The 13,750-nt window shown below is 45.4% G+C and overlaps 2 protein-coding genes across 18 annotated transcripts in view; both read right to left on the bottom strand.

The window, feature by feature from the left end:
- Positions 1 to 4,672, bottom strand: part of PPP3CB (protein phosphatase 3 catalytic subunit beta) — a 47,761-nt gene extending 43,089 nt beyond the window's left edge. For 3 of the 6 annotated variants that reach the window (XM_084794981.1, XM_084794982.1, XM_084794986.1), the window contains exon 1: positions 4,462 to 4,671. In XM_084794981.1, the coding sequence (XP_084651107.1) occupies positions 4,462 to 4,546 (85 nt within the window). In that variant the 5' untranslated portion in view covers positions 4,547 to 4,671. Of the gene's footprint in view, positions 1 to 4,461 lie in introns of all 6 variants that reach the window. The other 3 variants (XM_084794983.1, XM_084794984.1, XM_084794985.1) reach the window with 2 other exon arrangements.
- A 2,371-nt stretch (positions 4,673 to 7,043) lies between these two features.
- USP54 (ubiquitin specific peptidase 54) overlaps positions 7,044 to 13,750 on the bottom strand; it is an 84,465-nt gene continuing 77,758 nt past the window's right edge. For 11 of the 12 annotated variants that reach the window (XM_084794930.1, XM_084794931.1, XM_084794919.1 and 8 more), the window contains 2 exons: positions 10,668 to 10,854; positions 7,044 to 8,901 (listed from right to left, as the gene is read on the bottom strand). In XM_084794930.1, the coding sequence (XP_084651056.1) occupies positions 8,342 to 8,901; positions 10,668 to 10,854 (747 nt within the window). In that variant the 3' untranslated portion in view covers positions 7,044 to 8,341. The remainder of the gene's footprint in view (positions 8,902 to 10,667; positions 10,855 to 13,750) is intronic. The other variant, XR_014781696.1, reaches the window with a different exon arrangement.

Below are 13,750 nucleotides of genomic sequence, written 5' to 3'. Positions count from 1 at the left end.
AACATAACTTCAAGTGCTAGGATCCAAATGGTAGAAAAAGAGAACTAATACCCACATAAGTGCCATGACATTTCTGCCACACATACTCCAAACATAAAAAGTATAATCATTTTTTTTCTTTAAAAACTAAAAGGAAAAAAACTTATAAATTGTGTGTGCTAATATGGATATAACCTGAACACTACTCTGTATGGGATAAAGGTGAGTTTCACGTTATAGCAGCTTTACAAAACTGGGATTTAAGTTTGTGTAGCTATACATGCACAATTTAGTGAGGAAAAGTAACTGGAAAAATTAGGTTAAATAAATCTGTGGGGAGTAGAAGAAAGGAATACTCCTAAATCAGAATTTTGTGTTTCAAATACACCATTTTACTGATGTGGCAATAAGGTACAGATGCACAGTTATGTTTTTCCTAGTTTGTTTCCATTTCCTTTTTTTTTTTTTTTTGTTAAGGTTACATGCTATAAAATTTATTTCATTTATTTATTTTGCATGTAGTGTATGTATATGTGTGCAGAGGTAGGACAACTATCAAGAGGAATTGGGTCTCTGCTTCCAACATGTGAGTCCCAGAGATTAAGGTTATGCTTGGCAGCAAGCACCTCTACCCACTGAGCCATCTTACCAACCATTTGTTTCCATTTTCTTTCTTTTTTCCCCCAGAGATTTATGTATTTATTATGTATACAGTGCTGTCTGCATGTACAACTGTAAGCCAGAAGAGGGCATCAGATCACATTATAGATGGTTGTGAGCCACCATGTGGTTGCTGGGAATTGAGCTCAGGGCCTCTGGAGGAACAGTCAGTATGCCTAACCTCTGAGCCATCTCTCCAGCCCCATTTCTATTTTCTTAATTCAAATGTATACAAAAGAGTAACAGATGCTTCAGGAACATATACTATCTGACATAAATCACTTGTGATTTATTTATACATTGTTTTTTTGTTTTGTTTTGTTTTTTGCTTTTGAGACAGAGTTTCTGTGTAGCCTTGACTGTCCTGAACTAGCTTTGTAGACCAGGCTGGCCTCAAACTCACAGAGATCCACCTGCCTCTGCCTCCCAAGTACTGGGATTAAAGGCGTGTGCCACCACTACCCAGTTTATTTATACTTTGAGTATTTTTGAGACATAGTCTCATTATGGCCCAGGCTGATCCTGAACTGATGACTTTCTTTTCTCATCCTCCAAAGTGCTGAGATTATGAACATATGCCATTGTGACTAACCATATCAGGTTAATCTTTTTTATTGATTCATTTTATTTTTAATTATGTATATGCATGTGTGTCTGTGTGGGAATATATGCAAGTGAGTGCAGCTTCCATAAAGCACAGAGAGGGCATCAGATCTTCTCACACTGGAGTTAGCCAGCTATGGGCTGTTTGACATAGATGCTGAGAACAGAACTCTGGTCCTCTGTAAGAGCAGTACATGGGACTAACTACCAGCCTCTCTATTAGATTTTTAATGAAAAGAGTTTGACCTGAGTCAAACTCAGGTTCAGAACTGAATATAACTAACCAAGAAACCTAATTATCCATGACCAGTGAACAGAATTGCTACTAACAAGTTTAGTGACAGGCTTATCACATTTATAAATGAATTACTATAGTTTTAAAATCTCCCAAACTTACAAGAGAATTTCATAAGTGTGATAGTAAACAAAACATTCTATATTTTCCTAAAAACCTACATGTCTGGGGACTTGAAATGGCTTAGCAGTTGAGAGCACTCACTATCAGGTTTCTAACACCCGTAAGGCTACTTAATCCTTCTGTTGACTCCAGTTCTACAGAATCTGACACCCTCTTCTGCCTCCCTGGGGTACTACACACGGTGTACATATGTAACATATCGGCAAAACATCTGTACACATAAAAGCAATCTTAAAAACAAAACAAACAAACAAACAAAACGTATTCAGGGGCTGGAGAGATGGCTCAAAGTTTAAGGACACTGACTGCTTTTCCAGAGGTCCTGAGTTCAATTCCTAGCAAGCACATGGTGGCTCACAACCACCTATAATGTGATCTGAAGCCCTCTTCTGTCCTATGGGTGTATATGCAGGTAGAGCATTGTATACATAATAAATAAATCTTTAAAAACAAAAAACAAAAAACAGGGCTGGGCGTGGTGGCACAGGACTTTAATCCCAGTACTCAGGAGGCAGAGGCAGAGGCAGGCGGATCAGTGTGAGTTCAACCGGGCTGGTCTGGTCTACACCAAGGCTAATATAGAGAAACCCTGTGTCAAAAAAAAAAAAAAAAAAAAAAAAAAAGGCTTTAGAATAAAAGCATTGAGCCTAAAATTTAAAGACAAGAAGAAAGAGTTCTAGAGAGACTTGGACTCAATACTAATGGAAGTTTCCCCCAACAATCTTATAAAATAGTGTATATGAAAAGTAGAACAATATCCTGAACTTAAATGAAATTTGAGCTTTATTTTTGTGTTGTTTTACTTATTTATCTTTTAAGATGGGGATGCATTATGTAACTCTGGCTAGCTTGAAAGTTGCTATATAGACCAGACAGGCCTCAAAATTAACATCAACCTTCCTGCCTTTGACTGCAAAGTGGTGGAATTAAAAGGCATGTGCCACCACAGTATCAGGAATTCTAATAAATTCCACAAGGAAACGAGACACAAGGTATGTTAGCCATAAGCTTTATAACTGAAAATTTCCAAACAAGCTTCTTTCCTACTAAGAAAATGTTTTTTTACTTCAAACCAATAAACTGTAAATGGCTGTGTCTTGGACTAACTCACCCCTACGGAATCTGCCTTATGCTCATATTTTCTTCATTAAAGCAGTAGGAAAAACACATTGCCACACATATGACAAGGAACAAGACTCGCATAAGGACAGCATAAATACATGATTCGTGAGTGTGACTAGTTAGTATTATTTCACCGCTTTATTCTGGTAAAAAGTACCCATACAAATTAATATACAGGAAATATAGTTAAGAAAATGAAGAGGCAGGCAACGGCCTCCATTTCAACCCCCACCTATAAAACTACAGAATTTGATAGAATCAATACCTGATTTTCTCTGTTCCCTTAAAGGGGGAAAACCCTCAGAAAAATTTCATAAACTGTTTGGCTCAAACTAATGCCTAACCCGACCACCTAACGCCTAGCTTCAACTATATGTATCATTTTAGGAACCAAAAGCGCAGACTGAAAAAAGAAAGCACACAGCACAGTTGGATGTGGTGATGCACACCTTTAATCCAAGCGCTTGGGGAGGCAGAGACAGGCAGATCTCTGAGCTCAAGGCCAGCGTGGCCTATAGAATGCACTGCAGGGCAGCCAAGGCTACACAGCGAAGCCCTGTCTCAAACACAAACACACACCCACACACACCCACACAGGAGAAAAGGGTTTCTTGTTTTAAAACATTTTAATGGCAAACCAGGGCCACGATTCAAAACTAAGCTAACAGTGTTTAAAGACTGTGCCAGTTTGTATTTGAAAAACTGAATTTGAAATTTAAAATAGTTTTAAAAATAAACATAGTCTAAACGAAATCTTTATTTCATGATTTCTGCTTATTGACTACACAATAAACAAAAACTTTAACGTTAGGTTCGTACTAATATCCAAAGTATTTGTGTGGTGGATGCACTCTCAGAGAACTTGGACTCTTAAGGAACTTTCAACTGCCTCTAAATTTCTCTAAATAAATCTGCTTATCTATACACAATCGTCCATTAATCCATCCCTGGCTCAGAAGGGTTTCACTTTTTCTTCTAGAGAAAGCACGCCCTGTGTTTAGGGGCGACAGGTAAGCCTTTTCTGATAAGCGCTGGCGGTTTTTAATATAACTAACTACTACTTCCTATGCATACTTTTTCGTTCTTTCTATTACACGGCTTTCGCCTCTGCCCTGCAGCTAAAATTCTGGGTTCCTGAATCCCGCCTGACTCCTTCACCCTCGTCCAATCCCATATGGCTCCCCCATTCTCCGCGCGGGGTGGCGCCTGAGGGCCGAGCGCGAACCCCCTGCGGCTGGAGCTCGCCAGGCGCTGTCACTCGGGAGCAGGCGTGGGCCAGACCCGGGCGAGCCCGACAGCTCACGCGACTGCGTGCGGCTACCGGGCCCCGCGGTGCGCCGGGCAAGCCGGGAGTGAGCGGGCGGGCGAGCGCAGCTGTGGCCGAGCCGGAAGCTCACCGCGGGCCCTGCGCCGGGAACAGGCGGAGCCGGCAAGGAAGGGGCTCGCCGCCCGAACCCCGCGACAGCGGCGCCCCGCACCGCGGCCCGGCGCGGGCCTGCAGGGCGAGCGGGAGCCACCGCCGCAGCCCGGCCCAGCGGGGACCCGCCCAGGGGCCACTCCCCGAGGGAGGCAGCCAGTCACTCGCCCGCCCCGCCGGGCCCGCTCCTGAGGGGACGGACTCCCGCCCGCCCTCACACCGCGCCTCACGCCAGGCCCCCAGGGCTTCGGCTACCTCTCACCTTTGACGACGCGGTCGGCCCCAAGAGGGGGCGGCGGGGGCGGGGGAGGGGGCGGCGCGGCCCGGGCCGGCTCCGGGGCGGCCATGCTGGGCCCGGGGCTCGGCTAAGTGCCGGGCCGGGCGGGGTTGGGGGCGGGGGCGGCGGCTACTAGAGCCAAGCGGCGGCGCCGCCGGGGAACATGGCGGATCCTCTTTCCCTTCAGAGGGGCTAAGACCGTCATGCACCGCGCGTGCGGGGGCGGGGGCGGGACAGGCTCCAGGGACTTGAGTAAAATTACCGAAGCTACTACGGAAACGGGAGCAAGTCAAGGGATCAGGTAAAAATTCCTTGCATGCAGAAACACGTGACAGTAAAGAGAAGGCGCAGACTAGACAGAAGGGCTTCTGTGAGTGCAACGAAGAAAGGCCATTTCTCTGGCTGCCTTGGACCCCAGGAAAACGGAGAGACGTAGTTAGAGCTCAGAATTTCCCACTACTAGACAAATATAAGACAATTTGCCTACAAAACCTGAGTGATAATGGTATGACTGGAGACAAAAGAAGTGCCACTATCATTTAAAATGCAGTTTTTCCCTGACTGCCAGGCCTCAGGAGGCAGAACTCTGTGAGTTCAAGTCTAGCCGCGTCTAACCAGTCAGGGTAACAAAGTGAGGCTCCGTCTCAAAAAGACAAAAAGGGAGTTGGGGTTGGAAAGTCTGAAGGCACATAAATTCAGCTGAAAAAGTCTAAGCACCAAGGTTTAAGGCCTGAAAGTCAAAGGAAGCCAGGGAATGACACCAAGAGATATTCGAAGAATCTGTCAGATTCCCGTGAAAGGCCACACTATCTCACTTCACTCAGGAAATAGGTTCGAGGCCAGGAGAGTTCAGCTGGCTTGCTGCCAAGGACTGCGGCCCAAGTTCCCTGGGATCCACATGGTGGAAGGAGACAATAGAAAGAAGGAATGGATTCCTTTAAGTCCGACTTCTGCTAAAACTTTTTTTAAAGTATATATAATTGGAAAATTTTGGGCAGCAGAGGCTAGGTAGGTAGAAAATTAAAAATTAGTTCCTTATATTTGTGTATATACAGAATTTGGGCCTGGGCAACTTACAGAAGGAGATCCAAGTTGACCAGCATCCATGAGGTCAAGAAATAAGAACAGGCCAGGCACGGTGGCACACACCTTTAATCCCAGCACTCAGGAGGCAGAGGCAGGCCTGGTCTACAGCCAGGACTACAAGAGAAACTTAGTTATTGTATGTTATAGGATTAGTCACTGTAAGATGGCTCAGATGGTAAAGGCATTTGCCACCAAACCCAATGATGAACCACAGGGCAGGGCACACAAGGTGGAAGCAGAGCTCCAACTCCTACAACTTATTCTTTGACCTTCATGTGTACCTCATAAATACAAAGTAACTAACTACAATTTTTATAAAAGATTAGAAGAGTATGTCGCACACCAGATATGTTGAAAGGTTCAGAGGCCGCTTACCTATTAAGGCCCATGTGTCTACATGGTGGAGGATCCAAATAGGATGGAGCAAGAAAGTCCAGCATATTCTACTACTCAATAAAATTTGTAGCCGGGTGTGGTGGTACACGCCTTTAACCCCAGCACTTGGGAGGCAGAGGCAGGCAGGATCTCTGTGACTTTGAGGCCAGCCTGGTCTACAAAGCAAGTCCAAGACAGCCAAAGCCACACAGAGAACCCTGTCTTGGGACTGGGGGAGTTGCTTAGAATCTGTCCAAAACGGTGATTAGGGAAGCAACAGAACACAGGTCTCAGCATCTTTTGTTTCTTTGAGTGAACCAATGAACCTGAGATCTGGGATTATAAGGAAAGGACACCCAATGGACACCAGACCCAGGATGAACAGCCTGTTCTCTTAACCACTGAGCCATCCCTGCGGCCACTACAAAATACCTGCTAAAGGAAAGAGACTTTTGGGAGTGTGTCATGGATGAAGATAGATCTCATTATCATAGAGCTGTTCTGACTTTGCAGGGGCGGGGGGGGGCAGGGGGGCAGGGGGGGCGGTTGTTTCAAAACAGGTTTCTCTGTGTAGCCTTGGCTGTCCTGGGCTCCCTTTGTAGACCAGGCTGGCCTCAAACTCACAGCGATCCGCCTGCCTCTGCCTCTCCGCATGCTGGGATTAAAGGCGTGCGCCACCACACCCAGCTGAGAGTCTGACTCTTAGGGGAAAGGGAGAGGAGTGGGGCCACGGGAAGAGGGCAAGGCATAGGAAGCACAGCACAAACCTGGATGCAGAGAAGAAAGGCACCACGAGTGGTACTTCTACCAGGAATGAGCCTGTCAGTAATCTGGATGCCCAGAGAATCTCCATAGTGAGGGGAAGAATGAAGCATGTCATGTATTGAGTGTCACAGGCAGGAAAGGGATAGTTAACATGCTAGCAGCCATAACAAAAGGAAAAAGACTCTTATTTAAGAATATATTGACTCCAACATGGACTATATATTTTTCAACTCCACTTTGTTGATTCACTTTCACTTGGTCAAAAATCATTTCACATAAATACCCAACCTCCCCACCCCAGAAGAAAAGAGCAAGAACAAACAAAAGTGAAGGACAAGAGATTAAATAGAACTATCTTATAGATTTATTAATGAAAAATACTTTACAAAAACAGTATGCTTTGCCCTAAAATAGATTAGCCAACTCTGAGTGTTTACAACGATGACTGAGCATGTGGCAGTAATGGCTCTGCTGCTAAGGGCTGGAGGGTGTGTTAGCGTGCCCAACTCCATCTTTGTTCCAAAGGGCAAATATTATATTGGCAGCTCCACATTCTAGGCCTAAAGTATGAGTCATAAGGAAGGCTGACCGGCCATAATACCCGGGCAGTTGAGCTTCTTTTAAGGATGTGGTCAGAATCCTGACTACAGGGAACTATATCCCTCTCCAGAGGCAGGAGATAGGGGGAGAGAGTTGGTACTAGAGGCAGGTGGGTAAACGAAGAGCCTAAGCTGGGACTACAGTCGGGACCAGAAGACGAGGGCTCAGATTGGAGCTGGGGGTCGGGGAGAGGACATAAAAACGTAACCAGGAATAAAATGATTTTTTTTTCTTTTTGTTTTTCGAGACAGGGTTTCTCTGTGTAGCCTTGGCTGTTCTAGACTCACTTTGTAGACCAGGCTGACCTCAAATTCACAGTGATCCGCCTGCCTCTGCCCCCCCAAGTGCTGGGATTAAAGGCGTGTACCACCATGCCAGGCTTACTGATTTTAAACACTTGGGAATTGCTAGTGTCCAGAATAATAAGATAGGCTCAACTTTAAAGTGGCTGAGATAAAGCTCTAAGCATCAGCTGCTTCCTTTTGCTAGAGGAGCCAAAGTTTGAGTTTTCTTTTTCCAACCCCTATAGGGTCTCATGTAGCCCAGACTAGCCTAGAACTTGCTATGCCAAGGATGACCCTGACCCTCTGATCCTCCCGCCTCTACCTCCCAAGTGCTAGGATACGGTTGTGCACCATGAAGTTGTTTTACACAGTGCTGAAGATACAACCCTGGGCTTTGTGCATATTAGGAAAACACTGTACCAATTGAGCTACATCCCCGGCTCCAAAGCTGAACTTTCAAATACTCCCTCTTGAAGAAGCAAACACCCTTAGGAAATCCAATGGTTCTTTTTTGTTGTGATGGTTCCGTTTTTTACAGCACGGTCTCTTTTACCCCAGTGTCTCTAGCCTTGAACTGCTGATTCTCTGGCCTCTACTTCCCAACTGCTGAGATTACAAGCATGTGATGCCTGAGCGGAAATGGCCAATTCTATGTTGAGATGAGGATAGCATAACTGGCAGGATGCAAGGTATCACTTGCCATAGTACAGTTTTATAGAGAAAGGTGGGGCTCCAGGACCAGTTAGGAGTGACCCCTACCACCTGCTGTGCTGTAAAAACCTCACTCTGTTCTGCTCTCTTCCAGGGGCGTTTGATAGGACAAACATAATTCTCTCCTCTCCCATCCTCCTATGCCTATTCTGGGAGGGATAAGCGTTCTGTCTCCAGTCCTCATCTGGGGGCATATCTATTCTTCGAGGGCCAGGTGCTCGGGATCCTAGAACAGGACCCGAATTCCAAGCTGACCTAAGGGGTACGTGACGACTGGTGGAGGGCGAGGACACTGGGTGAACAGCAGAAGGATGAGAGGGTGGGTGGAAGAGACTCCCCCAGGACTGGGCATGAGGAACCTGGAGGCCCTTGCGTCTTTCTGGTAGTGTGGCAGTGTAGGTTAGCTGAGGCTTGCATGCTGGCGTAATTAGGTCTCTGGCCCCAACATGCTGGTTGACCTCTGACCCTGGTCCCCAGGAAGCATCGGTTCTGGAACGATGAGGTAGACTTCGGTAATTCAAAGTCCTTCCTGTGTATTTGGTCCCTTGGCAAGTTTCATCCCTGTCACACATAGCCAGAAACTGTTGGACACTCCTCGAAGTTCCTGAGAAAACAAAAGAAACCCAAAGACTGAGCATCTTTAGAAAAGAATTCTCCTTCCCAAAGGACCATTCCTGGATGTTTTACCCAACTCTTTACTCCTTCAAGAATACACGCACAAGGGAAAAAAGAAACCTAGGTTTGCTTCTGATAGATATGATTTCTTTTTCAGTACTGAGGATTGAACCTAGGACCTTGTGCATGCTAGCCGAGCATTCTACCACTAAGCTATAGCCTTAGCCCTAAAAACTCCTAAATTTTACATCAAAATCAATCTCTTTTATCATGGGGGAAATGAAGCAGTCTCTTGGACACTGCCGTACTATAGTCACCATAACCCTTCTCTAACAAACACGTATAAATGTGTGCACACGAATGGCTGCTTAATACAACAACTACAGTGCCCTGGTGGCAATTATACTCAGATCTTACTCGACTTCTTTCTTTTTTTTTTTCTAATTTATATTTTATTCTCGGGGGGGGGGGGTGAGACAGGATTTCTCTGTATAGCTTTGGCTGTCTTGCACTTTATAGATCAGGGTGGCCCCGAGCTCGCAGAGGTCTGCCAGCCTGATGTGCAGCGCCTCTGACTGGCTTTGCTGTTGTTTGGTCCGCTTGGCTCCTAACACGGCACCTGCAGTTACGTGGCCTCCGCCTAAATCTCTGTTCAAATTCTGAGGTCTCTGCTTCCGTTCATGCCACTCTAACCTCACACACAACGTGGAACAGAAAGTCTTCTCTACACATGTATTTGACTACGGCACCTGCGGGCTGATCACTCTTTACCGAGGATCAGAAGGGACTGCCCTGTGCACTGTGTGATGTTTCAAAGCATCTTTGTGCAGCATCCATTAAGTGCCACGGAGTATATCCTCTTCCCCATTGAGAACTGCAGATGTAAAATGTAAGTGAAACCCATAAGGAGTAAGAGAAGAACATCTTCCCATGGAGGTCAGGGAAAGCCAGAGTGGTGCTGCCCATCCTCCCCCAGGCCATCTGGGTCTGCACATAAGACATGCATTCTTAAAGTACAGAGCCTTCCCAGTCTTCCGTTAACTTCTGTCTTCCTACATCGTCAGCTGCAACTTAATAAGCAGCAAGGGAAAAAGCTAGCTAAAAGTGATGACACTTTCAGTTTGTAGGAGGATTCTAAAGACTAGTTATTAGCTACACTTCATCACTTAAAAGTGATGACTTTTTTCTTCATGACTAAAACAGTTCAGTTCACACTCATTATTCAGGGGCTGGAGAGATGGCTCGGTGCTTAAGAGTACTAGCTGCTCTTCCAGAGGTCTGAGTTCAGTTCCCAGCAACCACATGGTGGCTCACAACCATCTATAATGAGATCTGGTGCCCTCTTCTGGAGTGCAGGTGTACACAGAGATAAAGCATTCACATACATAAAAAATAAAATAAAATAAATCTTTAAAAAATTATTTAGTCATACTCCATGAAGATCAGTGCTTAATCTTAAAATGGTAATTCATATTTTTATTTCATTGTACCTAGGGATATCACACTTTCCAGTAGGTATACTGATTTGACCCTGAAAAAGAATCACATTTTAGCTGGGTGTGGTGGCCCATACCTTTAATCCCAGCACTCAGGAGGCAGAGGCAGGTGGATCACTGTGAGTTTGAGGCCAGCTTGGTCTACAAAGTGAGTCCAGGACAGCCAGGGCTACACGGAGAAACCCTATGTGGAAAAACCGAACCAAACAAACAAAAAGAATCACATTTTAGCATATAATATTAGTTTGGGGGGTGTTACCTGGGGGTCTATAGGGCTCCCCTGCCATGCTGGGCATCAGGACATCTGGGGACAGGAACTGTGGTTGGGGAGGGTAGAGTTTAGGATCAAGGAGAAATACAGGAGGGTCATGGATGACAGGGAGGGAAGAGGAGCTGGAACAATGGTGCCGGGTTTCCAAAGTCTTTTTCCTCACGTTTGATGAATCCTTGTAATGAGAACAGACAGAAAAGCACAAAGATGAGGGTTAACATGGCAGGATGTGGTTGGATAAACACAGAGAGGCAAGCGGAGGGAAATGGAAGGAACTCGAATACGACACACCTTTTTATATTACTCCACCGCATTACCTGTTGGCCTGCCTAGGTCCACCATTTGAGTCTTAGGGAAACTCTTTAATACTAACAGCACAGTTAAACAGACTGAAACAGAAATTTAAAGCTGGGACTGAGAGCTAGGCATGCTGATATAGATCCACTGTGATCACAGCACTCAGGAGACTGAGCAGGAGACTGAGCAGGAGACTGAGCAGGACTGCTTGAAGTTTAAAGCTAGCTTGGCCCACATAGTGAGTTCAAAGCCAGTCTTGGCTAGACAAGCAACACCCTATCTCAAAAGAGAAAAGAAAAGAAACTCCAACCAGGAACCAAGTAGTGGTTGGGGATTTAGTTCAATTGTAGAGTAGGCCCAGGTTCAATCCCTGGTCCCCCAAAAATACTGGAGACAGAGGATAGGAGAGAAGGGGGAGTGGGCATCTAAACAGACTAAGAGGCCGAAGAGAATCTATGCTGGGCACTAAACTACCTGCTGAAATACAGAGCTGAACCCTACTCCACCCTGCCCTGCCACGGCTCCACCCCACAGCTGTCTCTTTGGTGTATACCACCTAACCCTGTACCCAGTTGTTTATGCCCGGCCAGGGCTCCATTCGCTTGTGAGGTAGAGACCCAGAAATACTTCCTTTATCATCAGAAACACTGAAACATCCACAGTTGAAAGAACAGTTTTTTCCAAACTCCTCCTAGGACCACATTTTTCTAAGTGACTTCACATTTCTCATTTCCATTGCCAAAGGGATATTTCTCCTCGTGCGTTTCATATAAACCTGCCTGGACCACTGCACAAGCCTTAATCTGATCCTCTAATCTTCTGTTACCTACTTAATTGTGTCACAAGGTCTCACGTGATACAGTGTGGCAGATCTTTCTCATTTAAACCTGTATTGTCTCTGTGTCTTTTACACACCCTCTTTTTCCCTCTTTTCAGTGGCCAGGAATCCCAATACAGCACAATTCTCAACTTCTAGCCCATATGTCTCCTATCCACACTGTACCAGCTAGGTCCAGTAATGAGTAATACACCCATAGTTAACTGTACAACTCTCCCAAACACAATTACCAACCCACAAAACTTGAATATCATTCTTGGTCTGTGTCCCCATCCTTCTCACCGCCCCCCACCCAGTGCAGGGAGGCACTGTTCCTAACTGACACTCCAATATACTTACTGCTCTCTAGCCTCTCAAACTCCTACATGACCTACAGAGCCCTCTGTGTTTGGGATGTATGTTTATACTTAGATGATAGAAGGGCTGCCCAGCATGTGAGGTCCTGATTCAATCCTGGTACTGCAACTAAAAAATAAAATAAGCTTGGTGTCGTGGCGCATGCCTTTCAGCCCAGTACTCTGGAGGCAGAGGCTGGCAGATCTCTGTGGAGTCCAGCCTGGTCTACATAATGAGTTCCACTAGACAGGGTACATAATAAGGCCCTGTAAAAACAACAACAATAATAAAGTAAACAAAAGAAAACCTGTTTTTACCTGGTGGACAAGCTTCAAAGCAGGATGCTTTGTATCCTGACCTCTATAGTAATGAAAATCCAATGTGTTTTAGAAAAGTCTATTAAAATTCTCAGGAGAGTAGATTTCCTGTAAATCTAGCCAACGCAATAGTATTTGAGTCTGTTGATTGATCTCTACTGCTTGGTGTAATAATGGCAAAGTTTGAAGGTACAGACAGGGAGGCACTGTAAGTTTAAGGCAAGCATGGTCTACACCGTGAGCCGGAGAACAGCATGGCTATGTACGGAGCAAAGCCCTGTCTCAGAAGAAGTCAAAACACAGAAATAAAATAAAAATAAACTGAAAAATCTCAAAGGGGAGGGTTTTTAATCAGTTTTCTCTTTTGCTAATATGTTTCACTGTTCATTTAGAGCTTACTGGGCCGCGCGCGGTCTTGTGCTGAGCTGTAAAGAAGGTGAAGCCGCCCTTCGTGTCATTCCTTCCTGTTACGAGCGCAGTGAGTCTCACCCAATCAGCAGCGTTTGCCTCTCAATTTATTCTCACAGCTTCTATAACTCTTGTTATAGTTTGAAGATAAAGTTTCTCCCATAATGCTCACATTTTGAAAACCTAGTCCACAACTGTAGATCCAATCACTGAGAAGCGACTGGCTCATAAGAACAACAGCTGCACTGGTGGTTCATTCATGCATGAACACATTAGTAATTAGCTAAGAGGTCTGTACTAACTGGAGACAGCAATAGCTAGAGGTGTGCCTCTGAAAGGTGTACCTGCCACTGTCGCTCTGTTTTATGGCTGCCACAAGGTAAGCAACTCTCCTTCAACATGCCCTCCCAGATACGTTCTGCCTGGGCTCAGGCCCAAAGCAATGGAGCTATCAACCAGAGAGAGAAGCCACGAAGACCACAAGTTGAAATAAATCCTTCCTCCCTTGTCTTCATAGGTATTTTGTCAGAGATGAGCGAAAATTAACATAGCTCTTCACATCCTAGGATCCACTTAAAAGGGCACAAAGCTGCTCAAGGAAAGGAACATCCCTCTAAACTCTGGATACATCTGTGTAAATAAGGACCATGAGTTCTAATGTTGGGTGAATATACATAACTTTTCCCAAATGACAACTTTCAGTTTCTAGCAAGGAGGAAGGTGCACTGAACAGATCCTGACTCTACTTACAAACTATGGGGAAAGGTCTGAGGTTCCTCCTTCCCTGAGAAAAGGCTGCCTGCCACTCAGACTGCCTCCCCAGACCCCTGGTGAGGCTCCACAAGCTGCAGTCTCCAAACGCATAGACACACACA

This window comes from Acomys minous (genome assembly GCF_964271855.1).
Source record: "Acomys minous genome assembly, chromosome: 9".
Lineage (NCBI taxonomy): Eukaryota > Metazoa > Chordata > Mammalia > Rodentia > Muridae > Acomys > Acomys minous.
Note: the sequence above shows the minus strand (reverse complement) of the source record. Positions and strands in the feature narration are given on the sequence as shown.